Source organism: Phytophthora sojae, assembly GCF_000149755.1.
Source record: "Phytophthora sojae unplaced genomic scaffold PHYSOscaffold_11, whole genome shotgun sequence".
Classification (NCBI taxonomy): Eukaryota; Oomycota; class Peronosporomycetes; order Peronosporales; family Peronosporaceae; genus Phytophthora; species Phytophthora sojae.
Genome location: NW_009258125.1, coordinates 1,428,359 through 1,449,531, shown reverse-complemented (window position 1 = coordinate 1,449,531; position 21,173 = coordinate 1,428,359). Strand labels below are relative to the sequence as shown.

At 54.1% G+C, this 21,173-nt stretch overlaps 9 protein-coding genes across 9 annotated transcripts; 5 read left to right on the top strand and 4 right to left on the bottom strand.

Annotated features, from left to right (window-relative positions):
• Window positions 1-718: 718 nt before the first annotated feature.
• PHYSODRAFT_390233 (hypothetical protein) lies at window positions 719-1,027 on the top strand (the record flags this gene model as incomplete). Its single annotated transcript, XM_009538171.1, is given in 2 exon segments — window positions 719-866; window positions 885-1,027. Coding segments are annotated over 2 exon segments (291 nt in total), but the record flags the coding sequence as incomplete, so codon positions are not given.
• Window positions 1,028-1,460: 433 nt separating this feature from the next.
• On the top strand, window positions 1,461-1,740 carry PHYSODRAFT_340095 (hypothetical protein; the record flags this gene model as incomplete). Its single annotated transcript, XM_009538170.1, has 2 exons — window positions 1,461-1,546; window positions 1,599-1,740. The coding sequence occupies 2 exons, from the start codon at window positions 1,461-1,463 to the stop codon at window positions 1,738-1,740; spliced, it is 228 nt and encodes a 75-aa protein (XP_009536465.1).
• A 1,073-nt stretch (window positions 1,741-2,813) lies between these two features.
• PHYSODRAFT_526881 (hypothetical protein) lies at window positions 2,814-3,503 on the bottom strand (the record flags this gene model as incomplete). Its single annotated transcript, XM_009538169.1, has 2 exons — window positions 2,814-3,170; window positions 3,261-3,503. The coding sequence occupies 2 exons, from the start codon at window positions 3,501-3,503 to the stop codon at window positions 2,814-2,816; spliced, it is 600 nt and encodes a 199-aa protein (XP_009536464.1).
• A 2,013-nt stretch (window positions 3,504-5,516) lies between these two features.
• On the top strand, window positions 5,517-7,343 carry PHYSODRAFT_527674 (hypothetical protein; the record flags this gene model as incomplete). The annotated part of the gene is made up of 1 exon (XM_009538168.1): window positions 5,517-7,343. One exon carries the CDS (start codon window positions 5,517-5,519, stop codon window positions 7,341-7,343), a length of 1,827 nt encoding a protein of 608 aa, XP_009536463.1.
• A 486-nt stretch (window positions 7,344-7,829) lies between these two features.
• Window positions 7,830-9,620, top strand: PHYSODRAFT_306269 (hypothetical protein; the record flags this gene model as incomplete). Its single annotated transcript, XM_009538167.1, has 1 exon — window positions 7,830-9,620. The coding sequence occupies one exon, from the start codon at window positions 7,830-7,832 to the stop codon at window positions 9,618-9,620; it is 1,791 nt and encodes a 596-aa protein (XP_009536462.1).
• Window positions 9,621-10,041: 421 nt separating this feature from the next.
• On the bottom strand, window positions 10,042-10,629 carry PHYSODRAFT_527850 (necrosis inducing-like protein NPP1 type; the record flags this gene model as incomplete). Its single annotated transcript, XM_009538166.1, has 1 exon — window positions 10,042-10,629. A coding segment is annotated over one exon (588 nt), but the record flags the coding sequence as incomplete, so codon positions are not given.
• Window positions 10,630-17,401: 6,772 nt separating this feature from the next.
• On the top strand, window positions 17,402-18,013 carry PHYSODRAFT_306268 (hypothetical protein; the record flags this gene model as incomplete). Its single annotated transcript, XM_009538165.1, has 2 exons — window positions 17,402-17,630; window positions 17,739-18,013. The coding sequence occupies 2 exons, from the start codon at window positions 17,402-17,404 to the stop codon at window positions 18,011-18,013; spliced, it is 504 nt and encodes a 167-aa protein (XP_009536460.1).
• Window positions 18,014-18,242: 229 nt separating this feature from the next.
• Window positions 18,243-18,572, bottom strand: PHYSODRAFT_527327 (hypothetical protein; the record flags this gene model as incomplete). Its single annotated transcript, XM_009538164.1, has 1 exon — window positions 18,243-18,572. One exon carries the CDS (start codon window positions 18,570-18,572, stop codon window positions 18,243-18,245), a length of 330 nt encoding a protein of 109 aa, XP_009536459.1.
• Window positions 18,573-19,329: 757 nt separating this feature from the next.
• PHYSODRAFT_453056 (hypothetical protein) lies at window positions 19,330-19,641 on the bottom strand (the record flags this gene model as incomplete). The annotated part of the gene is made up of 1 exon (XM_009538163.1): window positions 19,330-19,641. A coding segment is annotated over one exon (312 nt), but the record flags the coding sequence as incomplete, so codon positions are not given.
• Between the last annotated feature and the right edge of the window lie 1,532 nt (window positions 19,642-21,173).

Sequence of the window (21,173 nt, the reverse complement as noted above, 5' to 3'; positions counted from 1 at the left end):
GACCTGACGCAGAACCAGCGCGCCAAGGGCTATCGTCTTCGGTGCAGACGTACGTCGGCGCCGCGGCCTTACGACGTCACCTCTGATCCCGACGTGGACGCCGCCCCCTCGATCCTGACCTGGACGACGACGACTCTACCATCTGCGGCTAGCGCCATCTTCGCGCAGTACCCGTTGCACTACGTGCTGCCCCCCCCCCCCCCCCCCCCCAAGGCACGGAGTTGGCCGAGATGAAGGAGGTGGGGCTGAGATCTGTGGATGGCCAGACCGAAGGACCGTGCTTGGGGCACCGCCGCCGTGGGCACAGCGACTGTGCCAAGGTGATCATCAGCGCCACGCGTGAACGCTACGTGGAGATGCTACTAGTCTGGTTTGGACAGTGCATTCTCGCCCGTGCTGGACATCGCGCTCTCGTGGCGGCGTCAGCACGCTCTAACAGTGCTGAACATGCTGTTTGGTACACTGCTGCTGCTGCTGAAAGATTTCTCGCTACTCATGCTGGACTACGGTGCGGCGGCTGTGCATCGTCATGTGCTGCGACTTCTTCCCGCTCCTGGTCGGCGTGGAGATGCCCATGCGATCGCTCTCGCGGTGCCTGCTGCGCGGCGGCCTCAATGCCATCGTGCTCACGTATGCCGTTCCCGGACCCAAGGTCAGAGTGACCCCGACGGCGCCGCCAACACCCCACTCAGCGCGCGGGCGTGCGTTACATGACAAGCTGTACTACCTGCCGGTGATCCACTCGCTGGACATCGTGACGTACATGACGTTCGTGGGCCACTTGGCGCTGTTCCGGGCCATCCGCGTCCGCGAGCAGATGCGGATCGTGCATGGCCACCAGGCCACGTCCACCCTCATGCACGAGTGTCTGCTGTAGACCAAAGCGCTGGACCTGGGCGTCAAGACCGTGTACACGGATCACTCGCTCTTCGGCTTCGTGGACGCTGCCAGCGTCCTTCGCAACAAGATCATAAATTTCCTCGTGTTCTCGGTTAACACGGCCATCGGAATCTCGCACACGTGTCGCTAGAACCTCGTGCTGCGTGCGTCATTGCGCGAGGGGCTCGAGAGTGGGTTTACACGGCTGCTGCTCGAGGAAATGCTGGAGAAGCACCGACAGCACTACTGCGTGACGCTCTACGGCGCCGTGCCCGGCTTCAAAGTGCGCGACGTACTGTGTCAAGACCACATCTTCCTCAACCGACAGCTCGCTGGCCAAGAGAGCCTCTACTTCACGATTCTGGAGGCTGCGAGATACGAGCTTTCCGTGGTAAGTACGCACGTGGGCGTAGTGTGGGAAGTGCTACCCCCCCTGATGTGGTGCAGTTCACAGCGGACATCACTCCTGAGGCGCTCGCGGAGGCGGCGCTGGCCGCGGAGCTTCGACTGGCGGGCGTGGATCGACAGGACTTCCAACGCGCTTGAAATGCAGCTCGTGCCATTCCCCGATTTGCGTCGTGATGGCGACTCCACTGTACGACCGCGTGACGGTCGGTGCCGGCCTCACTGGCAGTGCGGCTGCCTACGACGCCACGAAAGAAGGCAAGTGCGAGCTGCTGCTGGATCATTTATGAGCTGATACATGACAAGGGCTCGAGCCACGGCACCAATCGCACCTTCCGCGTGGCCTTCTCCAACGACACGGACACAGAGCTGTATCTGACGTCGCTGCAGCTGTGCTGTGCGGTCGAGAAGAGGTGTCTTCGCGTTCGGCCGGCTGGACGGCCTCGTCCTCCTTAAGAGGACTTTGAAGAAGTGCAAGGTGCCGTTCGAGTCGCGGACTGGCGTTCAAGTGAATCAACGCTTCTCGGCTTCTCATTGCCCGACAACAGCCACGCGGTGTACAACGCGCGGACGGGGGTGCTCAATTCGTTGTTGTCAATGGCCACGACGCAGACGTTGCTGGGCGCGAGTATTCGTAAACGCAGAAGAAGGTGTGTGCCCTGCCCGACACCTCGCTACTCCACCGTCTGCAGCTGTATCATGGAATCGGCTCAGTAGTGGGGGTGTTGGCTTGCGTCATTGCTGTGGATTACATTTGAAATCTTAATCGATAATAGCACTCTACATGTGATATCGGTGTGTGTTAGCAAAGCGTGTGTTATATTGTGACCGTTAGTGCGCCTTACGCTAAGAAGCAAAGCGTTTATTGTTGTGAAGGCAAGGACTAAAGAAATCGATTACTGCGAAATGTCCACACTCACGACTGCGTCCAAGAGATACTCGAACTCCATGTCGTTAATGTCAAACAGAGAATCTTCAGCTTCTTGCTCGTCACTGTCGCTGTCACTGTCGCTATCGAGCTCTATCGGCCGAGGAGAAGTCTTGTACAATAGCAGTCGAGTTGGTTTTGCATCTCCGTTGTTCGTGTAGATGAACGACAACTTCTCGACTGTTGCGACCTTGAGGCGGTTTCGAAGCTTCCTGTGTGTAAATCCTTGCACACTCCACAGGCGCTCACTTGCTGCAGACGAAGTCGGGATGCTCAAAATTTTCTCTGCGAACTTGTGAAGAACAGGAAATTGGTCGTCGAGTGTCCACCAGTCCAGTGGTGAGTCCTCACTAGCAGCCTCCCTCTGAGCAGCAGTCCAGTTCTTCTTCGCCTTTACAAAAGATAGCAGCGATGCGCGAAACTGAGCTGAGCTCACGTCGGGTGGGAGGCCAAAACGCTCGGCAAGCTTTACAGCGGAGCGTACCGCCTTACGAAGCGGACTGTCTTGAGGGTCGGGTATAGCTTCATTGATAGGGCAGCTTCCGTCAGAACTGACTCCGCTCGATCCGACACCACCACTGCCGTCAAGGCTACCGCCCGGTTAGTTAAAGATGTCCTTGGACGGATCCAGCAGGTATGCAACCGTCGTGGAATCGGACGGTGGACGAATGAAGTCCCATCGACTAGCAATCAGCTTGCGAATTTCATCTTGAACGGAGCTGCCGGCTAAAGCTGCGATACCTTCAGTGTACTCTGGCGCCCGATACAGCCGAAGAAACTCGTGCAGGACCATTGAGTTCGAACAAGCATCCGTCTCCAGGACAGCTAGTGCTCGTGTAACCGGTTTCGTCAGCCGAACGACAACCTTCGCCTTGATCCAAAACTGCTTATCGTTGACAATACCTTGAACTTCGTCCAGCTTCACCTGACTCTCTTTGTCCGTGTAGTGCTTCATAAGCTCCGAGTCCGCCAAAGCTGCCTTCAGCGTTGTCTTGTTGCGAACGACGCTCTTGATGCATTTTTCTTGAGCGTACCATCTCGTTGACACAGGGACCGCTAACTCGCCTGCCTTCCTTGCTTTTTGTAGCTGGCGCCGGTAACGCCGAACTTGATCGAGCAGCAGGTGTCTAGCGCGCACAAACTTGACGATCTTGATGGCCTTCTTCAGCACGTCTCCAAACAACTTGATCTTGAAGATATCCTTCAGGAGCAGGTTCATGGCGTGCGCCGAGCATCGGTTGAAGACCACGTTTGGGTGCTTAGCTTCAACCGGTCGGCCAGCCTTTTTCATGTTGGCTGCGTTGTCCGACACAACGGCGGAGACTTTGCCAGCGCCGGCCACGCCTTCTACCTCAGCAATGACTCGCAGAAGCTCCGATGCCATGTAGTCCCCCGTGTGTGCCTCAGAACCCGTAGTACCCGATGACCACATCGTTGGACGCATGGCGGGTGACCACAACACGTAGTTCACGATACTCTCGCGGTTTACGTTGGACCAGCCGTCAGTGATGATAACCAGAAACGTTTGCTTTGAAAGAAGCTCAGCCAGGTTGGCCTTCTCCAGTTCATAGTGGTCGCTAGCGCCTGCCGGGTTGGGAGCTTCAACACAGGAGTCAGACGCTTAAACAGCTTGCTCATGTACGCATTCTCGATCACGCGGAACGGGATTCCAGCAGTGTAGAAGACCATCGCGATGTCCAGATGAATGCTTGATTCCTCCTCCTTGCTGAGTACGATTGGGGAATTTGTTGCTGGAGAGCCACTGTAGCTTGTGCGACGGCTCTTCGACGGCGAAAACATCCCAGGCCTTGCCTTACGCTTCTTCTGCGCGTCTTTCGTTGCCCAGGTGGCCTTCGTTGTCACTGGGGCTCTGGAGCAGAAGCGGATATGTGGATAGAGATGACGGCCGGACTGGGCATTCATGATCAATGCACCGCAGTGACGGCACGACACATCGGGGTGGGGCTTCGTCGGCTTGGACTTCGGGACGACGACATCGAACTCGCCCCATACAGGGTCGTCCTTGCGGCCTATCGGAGTCGCGGCCCAGTTGTAGAGGACTTGTGTAGCCCGTGGGAAGTTGACTTGTGAAGCAAAGACTTGCGGGGATTTCGAGACGTGCTGCGCGCAGCGTACGAGTAAGGAGAAGATGGTGGATGTGGTCGAGCAACCTAAAGTCTACACTGTATGCCCTTGGCAGCATTCCCCTGCACTCGGTCAGACAGCGGAAGCCTTAAGCGCGGCCCACATCGAGGTATTCGAAGCGCTTAAAAGTGGAGTGTGTGAAGGTCAACTTCAAGGGGATAAGTACCTCGATAATTAGGAAAGTGACCGCACCATTTTTCCTCTCGCAGAAAATATGTAACGTATTTAACGTTAAAAACATTGTTTGCAATCATAGCTATTACAGACAACGACTTACAAAGCCGGCATGCTTAATGCCATCCTCCTATATAAAAACAACGATAAATTCCCTCCCGTCAAATCTGTAAAACTGTCATAAAACACACGGCGTGTTGCATAAAATACACAAGAAAGCATATAAAGTACCCAAAACCAGATGCTATACAAAGATGAAGTCATTTGATTTAATCTGATTGGCTGGTTTGCTTATGTTAAGCTTTGCTTGACTTCGTCTGCCGGCTTTTTGTGTCTGCCGGCCTCATCGGACAAGTGCTCAAGCACGAGGACTAACCCATGGTGGACGACGACTACCTGCTGACGAACGAAGCGTACGTAGTGGTGGACGTCAAGTACTCGATGTAAGTCGTTGTCTGTAACTCATTTTTAGCAGCATAACAACTCTAGACAAAACCCATCTGAGACCTGTAGCAGATCCTGCAAGCCAGCAACGCGTTATGGCTACGGCCTTTTCTGTGCAGCAGGCCGCCATGCGTGTTGAAGCAATCCTCTGAGGCGATCAAAGCCATCCACCTAGCACTCGTCGACCAGCACTAAGCAGACTAATTATCTCCACTTCGCTGTACACTGGTCGGCGTTGGGGTCAGTTAACGCCAATGCGAGGGCCGACTCGAATGACCTTGGCGTTTACTTTCAGGCTCCCAGCTCCAGTTCACTTCAGTGAACCTACCGACGCGTCGAGAAGCCAGTGAACTCGTCGCGGCGCCATCAAAGCGCTCTCTCGACTTGTTCGCTTGAGTCCGTTGGTCCACCGTCACTTCGTCTGACCACACCAGAGCCTTTCGGCGTTACTTCCATTTCATTCTTCTCTAGTCTCTAGCATGGCACGGGTGGAAGAAGAAGAAGAGGAGCATTCTGCAAACGAGCGCGGCGGGCCGGCAGCATGCGGAGCGACCCCAAGAGGATAACCCGCGCCGTGTTCGAGACGTCCGAGACCCCCAAAGCCACTCTTAACTATGTGCCCGTGCTCGAAGGACTCGACGGCAGCACCTTGTCCTGGTCGGCTCACAACCCGTACGGAGTTCCGATCCTGGACGTCGAAGGCCGAGGCTCCATCACGTACAATCTCGAGGATAGTGTCAATACCCTCGCTATGACCGAAGGGAGTGAGGCGCTAACACATCGACCGCATCCGCCGGGGCCTCTGCAGCGACTACTACGGTCGTGGCTCGTACTGCGATGGAAGCTCTCGCGGAATATTTTTTCAGTCACAGTGCCGCTGCTGACGTCGACGACCGGTCTAAAGCTCGGAGACTTGATGGTAACTCTACCAATTGTAGCGGGCATTGTCATCTACTCAGCTTTACAGACCAAGGTTCGAGACGTTGCAGCCACCGGAACGCCGCCTTCTATCGCGTTAGCCGTCGTCTTTGGCTGCGCAGTGAGAAACAATTCGCTGTTGCTGATGTGTACCGGGATTCCCTTCGAGCGAGCGCTGTTCTACCACAAGTTTGCAGCTTTTGTCACGATTATATTGGCGGGTTTACATGGGTTTGCGTTTGTGCTGCGTCTACGCAGAGGCGAGCAGAGTTTAGATGATCCAGAGGTGGTTACGGGTTTCGGTGCGTTCTTCGGACTCGTGTTGATGTATTTCCTGTCGCTGAGCTGTATCCGACGCAAGTTTTTCGAGTTCTTCATTCGAGTTCACTGGGTGCTCTTCATCGTGGTGGTGGTGTTTGCGGTTCTACATGGCGCAGGGATCGTCGTGGCGGGGGTAGCCCCCTGGGCCATTGACATGGTGTATCGACTGTTCTTCCGGTCTCGAGTCTACGCACACGGATCGTGTAACAGGCAGACGAAAGGCGTCATTGCGCGTGATCAGCTCTCCATCTGCGCTCTACCGGGGAATATCACCCGTATTCAGTTCCCACGAGTACATCAGGAGACCGGCGAGACGTTCGAGTACGAAGCGGGACAGTACGCGTTCCTGTGTATCCCGTCCATCTCGCACTTGCAGTGGCATCCCTTCACTATCGCGTCTTCTCCGCACGAAGTCATGGTGACGTTCTACATCAAGGCACTGGGAGATTGGACGACTAAGTTATTGACTGCAGCACTCAAGCGCGAAGCCAGCGCCATGAGACTCGACGGTCCGTCGACTTTTGATCTGCTTGTTGACGGTCCGTACGGCAAACTCTCGCTCGACATCTCAACGCCGACGGTTTACTCTCACTTGGTTTTCTTTTCCGGTGGAATTGGCATGACGCCCATGCGCTCGATCGTCAACTGGCTGCACCACGAGTGCTACTACCGCAACCGCGGCGTAATCCCTCATGTGAGGTTCATCTGGTCTGTGAAAGACATCGAGATGGTCGCGAGTCTGCTGGCGCGTGAGGAACCGAGGCGAGATAGCTGCTTGGAGGTGGACGAAGTGGCGTCGTATTTCCCCCATATCCTGGCTCACCCGCGAAACACCAACTCTCCCACGGACGCCTTTGTCAGTGAAGTGTATCTAACGCGGGACATGTTGGACGAAGAAGCCCAAGACCTCCCGGAGCTGGTGAACTGCCTGCATAGCGGATCCCGGCCGGACATCATCGCGATTCTCCGCGAAATGGGCGAGGAAGCCAAGAACGGCGGCAAAGACCGCGTAGCTGTGCTCGTTTGTGGCCCGGAAGCGTTGGTGAATGACGTTCAATATGCGTGCGCAAAGCTGGGTCGGCAGCTGAAGGTCCATTACGATGTACACAGCGAAACATTTGAGCTGTAGAGTGTGTAAATAATATGATCGATAGAAGATCTGAGCTTTGGAGCGTATTAGTACCAGTCGTGGCTACGGGATGTTGTATTTCGTACGTTTTCAGCCTCTTGTGGGTGCCGGAGCCTGAGCCCACCGTCTTGAAGTCAAGTTCAAATATCCACCGGCTTCAGTAAAACGCAACTAACGAAACAAACTTACGTATGGGTACAGTTCGAGTTGTAACGTGTCGTTCAAGTGGCCAGGACTTGGAGCTCCAACCATCTTAGTCTCGCACCTCGACGTGGCGCTCGAACACTGAACCGATCGTCAGCTTTATGCTGGACGCGCCGTATTCGACAGACTCGGCGAGACTGGCGTCGGACAATTCGTTGTCAGTCTTTCTGTCGGTCTTGGTGCGGCGAAAAGAAGTGCGGTCACTTCTCGTTAGGCAACTCCGGGCCATTGAGGACGACGTCCATTGTCAAATTCGCCGATGGAAGGTCTAAATCTCCAGTAATGGAAGACGACAACGACCACCAGACTCCGCCGCAGACCCCTCCAGGTCTACCTATTCTCGAGGATAGCGTTTGGTCCGATCCCGGTGGTTCTTGGAACGATTTCTCTGTCGATGGTCGATCGGGAGAAGCTACCGCAGACGTCGATGGGTTTCTCCCACCACGGTCAAGACAATGGGAGCCAATGTTGGAGATTATGGAGTCTTGGATTCGACTGCGATGGAGACTTTCACGGCGACTGTTTTCCGTATCAATTCCCTTCTTCACCGCTGAGTTGGAAGTTAAACTTGGCGACTTTGTGATCACATTCCCCGTGATTGTTGCGTTATTCGTCGTATCGAGCATTCAGGTGGCAAATGGCGACGTCAAGGGCTCTGGAATACCTCCCTCGATAGCGCTTGCCTTCGTGTTTGCGTTTGCAGTGAGAAATAATTCGCTCTTGGTGACATTTGCTGGAATCTCCTTTGAGCGCGCGCTGTTCTACCACAAGCTCTTTGCGTTTGTGATGGTCATTTTGGCAGCGATGCACGCGCTTGGCTACATTTTGACTCGGACGGATGCCACCGCGGAACACAACCATAAAGTCGTGACTGGAATGATCGCGTTTATTGCTATGGCGGTGCTGTATCTGTTTTCGCTCGGATGGATACGTCGTCGATTCCATGAATTGTTTGTGAGAATGCATTGGCTCCTCTTCATAGTAATTCTCATTACTGCGGTGCTGCACGGAGGCTTAATCGCCCTAGCGGGGGTTCTTCCGTGGGAAATCGACATGGTCTTTCGCCTCGTATACCGTACCCGAGTCTACAGCCACGGTACATTGTTCAGCTCGAAGCCTCAATCTACTAGCGACGATTTGTACGTCGACGAGTCTGGTCAAGACTTGGGTAAAGTAAAGAACCAGCGACTCGGTGTCGCTGCGCGTGATCAAGTGAAAGTCTTCCAACTCCCCGGCGATATCACGTGCATCCAGTTTCCGCGTGTAAGGCAAGATACCGGTGAAGAGTTCAAGTACAAGGCTGGTCAATACGCATTTCTGTGCATTCCGAGTTTGGCGGCGCTCGAGTGGCACCCGTTCAGTATTTCATCGTCACCCCACGAGCATTTCATCACATTCCACATCAAGGCTGTCGGAGACTGGACTATGAAACTCCTCCATGCAGCGCCTGAGAGTCGAGAGGAGTGTGAATTTCCATTTGACGTCTTGATTGACGGGCCGTATGGAAGTTTATCAATCGACATCGAGGATGCTACGACTTATTCCCACTTCGTCCTATTTGCTGGAGGTATGGGCATGACGCCCATGCGCTCGGTATTAAACTGGCTGCACAATGAGTGCTACTTCCAGAAAGCTCGAGTGATTCACCGTCTTCGATTCATCTGGGCTGTGGGCAACAGTGAGAGCCTTCAAGCGCTACTGGACTTGGAGGCAGATCCGTGGATAAATAACTCCCGCGCTCCATACCTCCCCGATGTGTTGTTATGCCCAACGACGTTGAATGTTTCGACTGAGACGTTGTCCACAGAAATTTACCTGACGCGTGGACTTGTCGGATCTCGTGCGGAGTTGGATTCGCAGCTCACCAAGTGTCTGTGGTACCATTGTAGACCAGATATTGAACAGACTTTGCGAGAAATGGGTCGTGAAGCAGTGAAGTCTGGCAAGTTGCGCGTAGCTGTGCTGGTGTGTGGGCCCAAATCAATGGCACCAGACGTGGTGGTCTCCAGTCTAAGGCTATCGCGCGAGATGAATGTACAGTTTGATGTACATAGCGAACATTTCTCATTCTGAGCCGAAAGACAACAGAAAAATCAAATAAATTATTTATCAACGATCGTACTAACGTTGCTTGCGACACAAACTAATAAAAGCCATGTGTAAACTAAAAATAAATGATAGCCTCTGCACAATTCTTATGGCAGTCGTGCTGCTAGATAATAAAATATCTTGCATCATCAAACTTGTAGTTTTATTTTTAACCTTAGGTTTGTACACGATTTAAAAAATGACACGTGAACTAACTAAGTTTTTGATAAAACATCTTGTATTTCATCTTAGTGCTTTGGTAGAGAAGATGGCCTACCTAGGTCCATGGTGTAAGGCTCGCGAAAACTATAAAACACCCAGGCATTCTCGAGGTTCGACGTGAATTCACGTTCGATGAAGGGAACGTTCGTGTTCATTCTCTCCTGCGGGTCAAAATCGGCTTCGGTCAGGGCGATGCGGGCCTCCAAGCTTTTGGAGCCTTGTCCGTCCGTTGCAGCCCCGTCTTGCCGCTCTTGTAGTATTCGGATTTCAGGCTCGAACCCTCGAAGAACTTCGCATCGGGAGGAGCCCGACGCTCACTCCCACCGGCGGTGCGCACATACACTCCGAGGACCGCTGGGTTCACGGCCTCAGGGTTGTCGATCCATACCACGATATACAGCCACAAGTGGCGGTGGCTGATCAGGTCGTTCTCCTGCCAAGCCTTCGGGAAGTACCATGCGTACATGATGGCCCACTTGCCCTGGTACCAGTCCGATCGAGTGTAGACTTGCGAGCCCCAAGCAGATCCCTTGCATTCCCCGTCGGGCTTGCCGCCCCATTTCAGACCGTTACTGACCGCTCCGTCACGGCGAACTGCAGGGTAAGTATGAAATCCGTAGGAGATCTGCAGCTGCGGCTTGAACTTGACTGCGGCCTTCTCGGAAGCGCCGACAGGCTCCAGCTCAGGGAACGGCTGGACTTCGTCGTGGTTGATCCAATTCACCTCGGCTTGGGCGGTGGCAAAACAGGCCACAGCAGCGAGGAGGATTGCATCGTTTGGGGCCAAGGAGGTTAACTTGGGCCAAACGCGGGAGATTTTAGAATGAGAGCTTTATCGTCGGTGTCGAAGTAAGTTGTACTGCTGGATCGGGACGTAAACAAAGTTCACTTAAGCCTACATATTGTATTATGCGAAATCTGCAGTTCTGCTATAGCTAACGTAAAAGCAAGCTGCTTAAAAGCTACAAAAATGGCACCATACTACTTAAAATTTGAAGATTTACTTGTAAACCCATTCTACAAGCTGTGTTAAATGATGGGTTTCAGTTACGTCCCATTACTACAAAGTTGAACGCCATCACCGTCGCTTATTTATAATTGTTGTGTACAGTTTCTATGGAATATCCACGATCAAGGGCAAGCTTTGTACTTTGTACCGTACTGTTCATGAGTATTCGGGAGCGCCACCAATAGATGCACATGGACGAGGAGAACGTGTGGACACATCCGCCGATGACTCGGAGGATCCGACGGCAACAGGAGAGCCGGCGGCAGCCGGGCTCTGGGTACACCAATGAGTGGTCAGGGAGACCCATATATACTGAGATCAAGTCAAGCGAAAACCGGGAGTAATCCGTCTGATGAGAGGCACCAACGAGCACAAGGAGAACAAGAAGGAAAGCAGGAGGGGAAGACTAGAGAGTAGTTTGAGAAATGATAACATTTAATCTCACTTCGGAATTGGCCCCCTCAACCACAAGCTACAAACCAACAGGTTAACAGCCGCAACAAGCTCAAGCCCTCCCCGACGACCGATATGACGACGTCCAGCAAGAAGGCCGAAGTCATCCTGGGAAGTGACAATTACTTCCACGGGGAGTTCGCGATGCGTATGACGCTCGCGAGGAAGGGGCTGCTGGCGCACGTCCAAGTGGTGAAGGACCCGACGGAGATGACGGAGGCCTGGATGCTCAACGACATGAAGGCGCTCGGTCTGATCGCTCAAGGCGTGGCTGTGGAACACCACACGAAGATTCGGTCGGCGACGTCGGCTATCCAAGCCTGGAATACTCTACGCGAGTTCTACAACCGGACGACGATGCATAATCGGGTCACGATGACTCGTCGGCTCCACGAGTTCAAGATGGAGGACGGTGCGACGATGGCGAAGCACCTGGACAAGTTCGACGAGCTCATCGTGGGCCTTCAGACGCTTGGAGAGCCCGTCGATGACTCCCGACAACTCGTCATCCTGCTGAGCAGCTTGCCGGCGGAGTACGAGTTGATCGCATCCATCGTCGAGAACTCGAAGGACGTGACCCTCATCGAGGTGAAGGAGAAGCTGCTCAAGGAGTACGAGCGGCAGGAGAAGAAGGAGACCACGGAGCGCGCGTTGAAGGCTACCTCGTTCGGAGGTAGGGACCAGAACGGGAAGTTCGGCAAGGGCGGCAAGGCATTGGGCCGCAAGCGCAACGGCGGACGAAAGGTCGGTGGCTTCAAGGGCAAGTGCTTCAACTGTGACCAAGTGGGCCACATAAAGCGGGACTGCCCGGAAAAGGCAAATGGAGACACCGCCGAAGACTCGGTGTTTGCTGTGGCGGAGAATCCATCAGCGGGTTGGCTGATCGATAGTGGGACGACGGCTCACATGACGCCTCACCGCGATGACTTGTTCGAGTACAACGAGTCGTCGGCGGACATGTATGTGACAATCGCGGACGGGAAGAAGATCCGCGTGGCAGGGAAAGGGTCGGTGCGCCTAACGGGCATCGACGGCAAGCGCATCAAGATGGTGGAGGTGCTCCACATCCCCGGACTCGACCGGCGACTACTCTCGGTTGGAAGGTTGGCTGAACGCGGCATGAGTGTCGAGTTCCAGCGGAAGTCGTGCGTCATCTGGGACAAGACGAAGGCGATCGCTTCGGGGAAGAAGGTCGGCAAGGCGTACTTGCTGGACTGCCAGCAGGACATGGTGTATTACACCGAGTACTCGGGAGTCGACGGGAAGTGGGAGCTATGGCACGCTCGTATGGGACACTTGAACGGAGACGCTATGGCAAAGACCCGCGAGGCGACGGACGGGCTCCCGACGACTCAACAGCAGACGAAGACCCTGTGCGGAGGATGCATGAAGGGCAAGCAGACGGTCGCACATTTCCCGTCGCGGTCGACGTCGGCGACGACTCGACCGCTGGAACTAGTTCATACGGACGTGATGGGTCCTATGAAGACGAAGTCCAAGGGCGGAGCGAGGTATGTGCTCACATTTGTCGACGACTACTCGCGACACGTTGTGGTGTACTTCTTGACCAAGAAGAGCGAGGTCGTGACCAAGTTCAAGTCGTTCATGAAGCTGTACGAGAACCAGTGGGGACAGCGCATTAAATGCCTGTGCTCGGACAACGGCACTGAGTTCGTGAACACGCCGATGACTGAGATCTGCCGGGTGAATGGGATTATGCATCAAAAGACGGTCCCGTATAGCCCCCAGCAGAACGGCGTGGCGGAGCGGATGAACCGCACGATCATGGAGAAGGCTCGAAGCATGCTACACTACAAGGGCGTGGCTTCGATATGGTGGGCAGAGGCGGTCAGCGCTGCTGTCTACCTGATCAACCGGTCGACGAACAGCATGCACCCGACCAAGACTCCGTACGAGTTGACGTTCAAGTCAAAGCCTCGGCTGGATCATCTTCGAGTCTTCGGGTCGATGGGTTACGCTCATGTCGACAAGTCGCGACGCACCAAGTTGGAGCCGAAAAGCTTCAAATGTATGTTTCTTGGGTACGCCGACGACTCAAAAGGCTACCGAGTGTACGACTTGGAGTCGAACAAGGTGAATGTGTCCAGGTCGGTGAAGCTGGGCGAGCGCGAGGTGAACGGCATCTACGACATGGCGCCCAGCGAGAACTCGCCGATCATTGAGTTGACGGAAGATGCCGAGGATGCGGCACTGCCCGAGGAGATACAACGACCTGCCGCCGACGAGCCGATGGAATCAGTGGAAGAGACCGTCGAGGACACGGAGATGCATGAGGTGGAGACGTCGGTGCCATCCATGCAGGAGCTGACAACGTACCGACGACTCGCGAGACCGGTATTGAAAGATGACATGGTCTTCCACCCCGAGCCGGAACGGACCCGGCGCGCCCGAGAACCGGTACTACTACTTGGAGATGGTTCCGCAGACGGTGAGGAGTCGAAAGCAGATGGTCCCGATGACTCGGACAACGATGATCACTTCTGGCCACCGTCTCCAAAGCGACCCAGGGTGGACGAAGACAGCCTATTGGCTGAGGCGGTGCTGGCCTACGCCGCAGACGTCGGCGATGCCAATGACGCACCCACCCCGTATCAGCAGGCCATGCAGAGCGACGAGTCGTCGGAGTGGGTGAAGGCAATGAATGCGGAGCTCAAGGCACACGCAGACAACGGATCATGGACGCTGGTCCGTCGGACACCGAGTGCTCGACCGATTGGTTGTCGCTGGGTGTCCGCAAAGAAACGCGACGAGCACGGCCGAGTCATCCGGTATAAGGCCCGCCTGGTGGCGAAAGGGTTTAAGCAGAAGTATGGCGTGGACTTCTTCGAGACGTACTCGCCCGTGGCCAGCATGAACTCGATCCGAGTGGTGTTGTCGGTTGTGGTGGCCGAGGCGTACATCACCGAGCAGCAGGATGCGGACACTGCCTTTCTCAACAGCGGGCAGGTGGAGCGCGTCTACATGGAGGTACCCTACGGAATCATCAACGCGAAGAACATGATGTGTCGGCTGCAGAAGGCGATCTATGGTCTGAAGCAGGCGGCAAATGCCTGGCATAAGACCATCCACCGAGTCTTCGTGAGCATCGGATTTCGGAGCTGCGGCGGTGACCAGTGCGTATACGTCAAGGGCGAGAAGGGCAGGTTCGTGTACGTCTGCCTGTACGTGGACGATATGATCATCGCAGCCAAGACGAGCAGCGAGATCCAGGAAGTCAAGGTGGCGCTCAAGAATGCGTTTAAGATGAAGGAGTTGGGCGAGGCCAAGTTCATTCTCGGTATGGAGATCGACCATGACTCATCGGCGAAGACTCTCATGATCAAGCAGACTCGATACATTGATGATGTGGTGAAGCGGTTCAACCAGCAGGACGCCAAGGTGGTGGTGAACCCGTGCGAGTCGGGCATGAAGTTGTCGAAGACTCAGTCGCCGATGACTCAGAAGGAACGTGAGGAAATGCAGGCGAAGCCCTACCGAGCACTCATTGGCTTTTTGCTGTACATTACAACGTGCACCAGACCTGATGTGGCGTACATCGTGACCCAGTTGTCGCGCTTCTCGAGAACCCCGGGCAGCAGCACTGGAAGGCTGCCATCCGCGTGGTCAGGTACCTGAAGAGCACCCGAGACATCGGCATCGCCTACAATGGGAACGCGAAGAAGGTCGAGGTGACGGCGTACACTGACGCCGACTGGGGCAGTAATCTCGACGACCGACGCTCGGTGTCGGGCATCATGGTGATGATTAGCGGGGCGCCGGTGGTCTTCAAGTCGAAGTACCAGCGCACGGTGGCGCTCAGCTCGGCGGAGGCCGAGTACATGGCGCTGAGCCTGTGCACGCAGGAGGTGCTGTGGACCCGCGCCACGCTCAAGGACATGGGTCACGAGCAAGTGGGAGCTACCCAAGTATGGGAGGACAACCAGGGCGCGATCGCTCTCGCAAGCAACGCTGGCTACAACTCGAGGACCAAGCACGTGGACATCAAGCATCACTTCATCCGCGAGAATGTGTCCCGAGGACTCATCGTCGTCATCTACGTGCCGACGGAAGACCAGCTCGCGGACATGCTAACAAAGGCGTTGGGGACGAAGAGGCTCCAGTACCTGATCTGCGCAAGCGGAATCGTCGGGACGGTCGTGCAGCATTAGCGGCGAGTGGGAGTGTTCATGAGTCTTCGGGAGCGCCGCCAATAGATGCACATGGACGAGGAGAACGTGTGGACACATCCGCCGATGACTCGGAGGATCCGACGGCAACAGGAGAGCCGGCGGCAGCCGGGCTCTGGGTACACCAATGAGTGGTCAGGGAGACCCATATATACTGAGATCAAGTCAAGCGAAAACCGGGAGTAATCCGTCTGATGAGAGGCACCAACGAGCACAAGGAGAACAAGAAGGAAAGCAGGAGGGGAAGACTAGAGAGTAGTTTGAGAGACGATAACATTTAATCTCACTTCAGAATTGGCCCCCTCAACCACAAGCTACAAACCAACACGTACCAAGACAAACGCTAGTACGGTATGCCTCCAGCCAGCCGGGAACGCACGAAAGCTTTGTCAGCGCACGAAATCTCAGGCACACTGCTCTTCAGAAACTATAGTGAAAAGTGTAACTCCGTAGGTGGACCAAACTACAAAGTATTTGCGCTTAAACACTGGTGCATACAAGAACATCTAGCAGGCTGAGGTGTTCTGAAATCTATGAAAGTAAACCGTACTACAATTCGCAGCTCGAGCTATCGCACAGATATTTTTTTGCTGTGGTGAACATTTATGTCTTCACTTTTTCCACCCGCTTTACAGTTTTCGAAATGTTCAATGATTTTGGGTATTTATTTGAAGTAGGTACTTTTTGATTGTCGACGACAGTAGCCACATCTGAAATCGGTGTTTCAAATAGCCACTTTTTGCATGTCGGCTACGTAACGTGGATCATTATACTATTCATGCGATTGACTTATAATGACGAACGAAGGCAAAGCTCAACGACGAGTATACTGCCGATGCCCCGCTTTCTGTGTAGTTCAGCAAATGGTTGTGCTAAGGGGAATCAAAACTCGGGTGAACATGGAAAAAAGTCAGTTACCACAACATCAGTTAGTATCGTTGCCGTTCGCTCACCTGAAGAATGACATTAATGCCGAGAAAGCCGCCGTCGAGTACAAGCTAAAATTTCGGGCGGTTGTCAGCCACACGCTTCGATTCATTTTAATCGGACTGCAAGGGTCCCAGCTTGGGCTCTCAAGTACTCTGAAGCTCTCAAGTAATTTCGCGCTCGGACTCGTACAAGGACAATTGGGCCATCATGTACAGATGATGCTTCTTGAAAGCGGCCGACTTCATCATGTGGGCAGTCTCTGGTCGTTGATAGTATTGAAAATATGAGGTTGTCTGGTTCGACAGTTCTTCCACCGACAACTAGACCATCTTCGGCACGCCCACGAGCACGGGAAAAGGTTTAAATTGATGTCTCCAAAAGGCGAAGTACCTGGAAGGTTCTTCGGTGAAGGTCAACTCATACTACTGTCTTCTTCGCAGTACTGGAGCATCATCATGGCAGCCATGCTGCTGCCGGTGATCCTCACCCCAACGCTCAAAGAAGGTGCCGCCGCTGCCATCGCTGGCTGCCTGGGTACGCTCCTGGCCGACGCCATCGCTCTCGGCGTGCTGATGAGCGGCATCGGCTCGGATCACCCGCCCGTGATCTGCCCCGACTTCGACTTGGGCCAGGTATCCAGCTCATTCGGTAGCCTGGCTCTGGCCTACTCCGCCGTTGTTTTTATTTGGTTTTTGAATTGAGGTACATTAGGGGGTTTCAGTTAATAATTTCTTCAAACGATGAGCCCAAGGAATGAGCTCATTCCTTCAAGGAATAAGCCTCCGGAGGCTCATTCCTTGGGCTCATTCCTTCCGAAAGCCTCATTCCTTGGTCATACGAAAAACCCTTTTTAAACAGATTTACATCGGTTTCGTCGGGTTATTGATTACTAACAGAAAGCAACTCCGTACGCAAAAGGAAACCACGCACTCGCGAAGGCTTCACGGAAGGTGGCCTCGCAGACAATGGCTGTAACGAAGACGGCCGTGTCAAAGAATACTCAGCAGAAGAAGGCCTCGCGCGTGAAGGCCCAGCATGCAAACGCTCCACCGAAGAAGGCATCTAGGAAGAAGGCTAGCAAGACGAATGACTCGCAGAAATCGGCCCCATCAAAGGCATCTAAGCCCAAGCAAACCCAGCAGAAGTCCAAAGCGGCCAACCTCACAGACAGAGGCGCCAGCAGCAGAACGAGTGGTGCGTCATGCGGTAGCAGAGATGCTGGAGGAGTCAGAGGAGGAGGACCAGCCGCACGAGTCGGAGGAGCTCTCCGAGCACTTGGAGCTGGCTGACGAGCTGGAGCAGACGGCGAAGACGTCTCGGGAGAGACGGAGATGCAGGCACCGAGCAAGTACGCGCACACGACGCGCATCCAACTCGATGGGATGATCCGCTGGATGGAGAAGCCAAGCAATCGCGCCATCTATCTTGGCGAGTCAACAGCTGGAAAGGGCATGACCCATGGAGCTGGGGTGACGAAGCTGTCTGGTTTTGCTAGCATGGCGGAGTATGTTCACAACTACGCGATGAAGAACGACCTGCGGACCCTCGACACACGAGCAAATGGGGCGCGGCACTGAGTAGCGCACGGAGTCCAACGCGTGGCGCAGTTTCACGAGATCTGGCAGGACATCGTCTTCTGAGGCGTCTTCTTCGTCGTGTCCCGCGCGACCCGCCTCCTGTAGCTGCCGGGCCATCGCTAGCTGGAAGATGGTGGTCGACACGCCGCGCTTCTGCTTCTTGAAGTCAGAAGGAGATATTTTCCTCCAAATATTCAGTAGAGGATCAGATTATTCTATTAACTGTTACTTAAATACAAGATGTCTGGTAAGTCCTAAGCCAGGATATCAGCGCCGGTGTCTGCAAAGAGCCCGGTGGCCTTACGTGGCTCACCACTTGTTGTGGTGTCTCATGTAGGGGGCAGTCATACATATCTAGGCAGAGCAGTAGCCGTATGCCCTGGACCATTGTGTGCGGTTTCCTCCGCTCTCGTTTAGCCAGCGCACGTAAGTGTCGCCCTGCTGCTTGCCTGAATTCTCTCACGCTGCTTTCTTGTGAAACTCGCCCACCTTGGTGAACTACTCGGTTTCGCTGTATCCAAAGTGACGTTACGCAGATCGTGCACAGGATCCGCCACATGCGCTTTCACTCGCCTTCGTATGCTTCCGTTTCATCTTCGAAGACGGTGGCGAACCTGGTTCGAATTCGTTGAGAAATCGGAGGTGCCGATCTTGACGCACAATAGCGCTCGAACGTCCGCACCTGCTCTGGACTCTGCACCTGACCTGTCCATCGCTGTGCTACTTCCTGCCAGCACGCTTGGGCACATGGACATTGCCAGAATATGTGCTCTAACGTCTCCTTTTGTCCTTGGCATCGATCGAGTTTGCGACAGCTATTGTTCTGCTGTCGCCCTTCGAAATATAGGTTTAACTGGCATGTTGCCAGCCTGTATGCACCCATACCTGATACTCCGACAGCATATTGCCATGTAACCAGAGTTCTTTCGGTGTCTGTCGCATAACGTGATTTTGCCATCGATTTCGTGTTGCCCGTTCGTCGAGGCGGTGAATGACTCGGCCTAAGGCTGCTTTGTCTTCTCCCCCTTTGTAGCGGCGGTATGGTTGTTGCTTCAGCGCCTGGACGATATGTCTGTTCGCAATCGTGTCTGGAACCTCCCACGGGTATCTGTGTATCCACGGGTTTGCCTACCTCTCCGCTGTGTATTCTCGAGCTTCGTGATGTCAGCAGCTAAGCTTTGTGGTAGGGAATGGTGGTCTCTGAGTTCCCAATGTATACCATCTTCGTGCTGGTGCAGCCGAAGGGAAGCGACTTTCCGTCGCTGGTCATCGAGGACGACTCCACTAACTGCCCCTTGTGCATTCACTGTTCACAAATATTGATGTTGTAACTCCAGTTGATGCCGTAGATCCAGCTCCCGCTTTACCCGCATCTCCTCCGCAATCCCCAGTGGTGGCGATCCAAGAAAAACTGCCAAACCCCATCGGCCCAGCTTAGGTCTGGTGTGGTGCTTGGTTTCCCCTAATGGAGACGGGATAGCGATAGAGTATGATGCTACCCCAGTTCGCTGAATGTGTAGCTCGGCTAACGCGCACACTCGGATCCGATGATATTTCTTTCTTGTAAGCACAGCTCCCCCTACTTCCCGTAGCCAAGGATTGTCACACCACAAGAACGTAGGCCAAAACCTCTTGTCTACCTCCCGCCAAGTCCACTTCTGCTCGGGTATGGGTGGATTCAAACTGATTTCGAGTGTGTTGCCATCCCGCCAACACGCCATTTCACTCAACAGCGTGGCCATGTGGCTTTCGCGATAAATCTGCATTTTCAGTTCGATGTCCGAGTCGGGTGCGAGCCCTCCACCTATCACCGACCGCAGCCTCCTCCCTGAAAGGACCAATCCTCTGTTGTGCTGCTGCAGCAGATGCTGTGGAGAGATTGACTGTCATCCCCTCGGAATGCCCATGATCGCCACGCCCCATAGTAAATATCCAGTCGTTGGGTGAGCCACAAAAGAGCATCTTTCATCCGCTGAGTTTTGATAGCCACGCCCACCGAGACCAGCCCAATACCCCCGCTCGCTTTGGCGTATAAAGTAAGGCTGGGCTGACTTTGTGTCGGCTGGGGTCTGAGCTAGTGGAGTGTCTCCAGATAAACTGTTTCTGAAGATTCCGAATTTCGCGATCCGCCCAGTGTGGCAGGTCATACACTGCTGCTGTAAATAAAATTGCCGGCATCATGATAACGTTCAACAGCGTCACCCGCACTTCAACGCTCGTTGCCAGTTACGCTGCCGTCGCCAGCCTGCGCCGTATATTCCTGATGCGAACAGCCCAATTGTAATCCGTCATTGGGCCTGTCCCGATATAATATCCCAAATATCGTACTGTATCACCATGTTGGAGTACCGGTATGCTGTGGAACTCCTCGAGGCTAATGTCCGTGTTTAGAAATATAAGCCTGCTCTTTGCGGGCTGGACATGAAGGCCGGAGAGGTCCCCGAATCGTTTGACGATCTGCATCACTCTGGGGATGTATCGACCCTGGTTGACGAATACGGTCGAATCGTCGACGAATGCCGAAAGCTTATGCACTGCGCCGGCTGTACCGGGTACTTGTAAACCCTGGACGGTCGTATCTTGGGCTATCGCTAGCGCCAAGATTTCTGCAACCAGTAGAAAAAACAAAGGTGCGAGTGGACAGCCTTGCCGGATGCCAGACCGCACTGTCGTTGGATCTGATAGTTCCCCATTGACAAGGAATTGCGCCGTTGTATCCTGATGCAGTTTCCGTAGTACCTCCACAAATGCAGGTGAAAATCCAAACCGCAGCAATACAAGGAATAGAAACTCTCGCACAACTGTGTCATAGGCTTTTCGGAAGTCAAGTAACATAATTGCTTTACTCAGCTCTGCTGTCAAGTCCGGTTCACCCTTCGCAGTCGCTACAATCGCCATCATCATCATAACTATTTTCATCATCTGGCGTCCATGGACAAACCCTTGTTGCGTCTCTCCAATTACTTTCCCCAAGATTCGCTGCACTCTCATCGCCATCACTTTTGCAAAGATTTTGTACCCGGTTTGCAACAGCGAAATTGGTCGGTAGTCCATTGCGTCTCCCGAATCACCTTTCTTTCGCAGGGGAATGATCACACCCTCGAGAAAAGAAGCCGGTGGGTCCCCACCACGAAGCAGCTCGTTGCCAATTGTCACCATC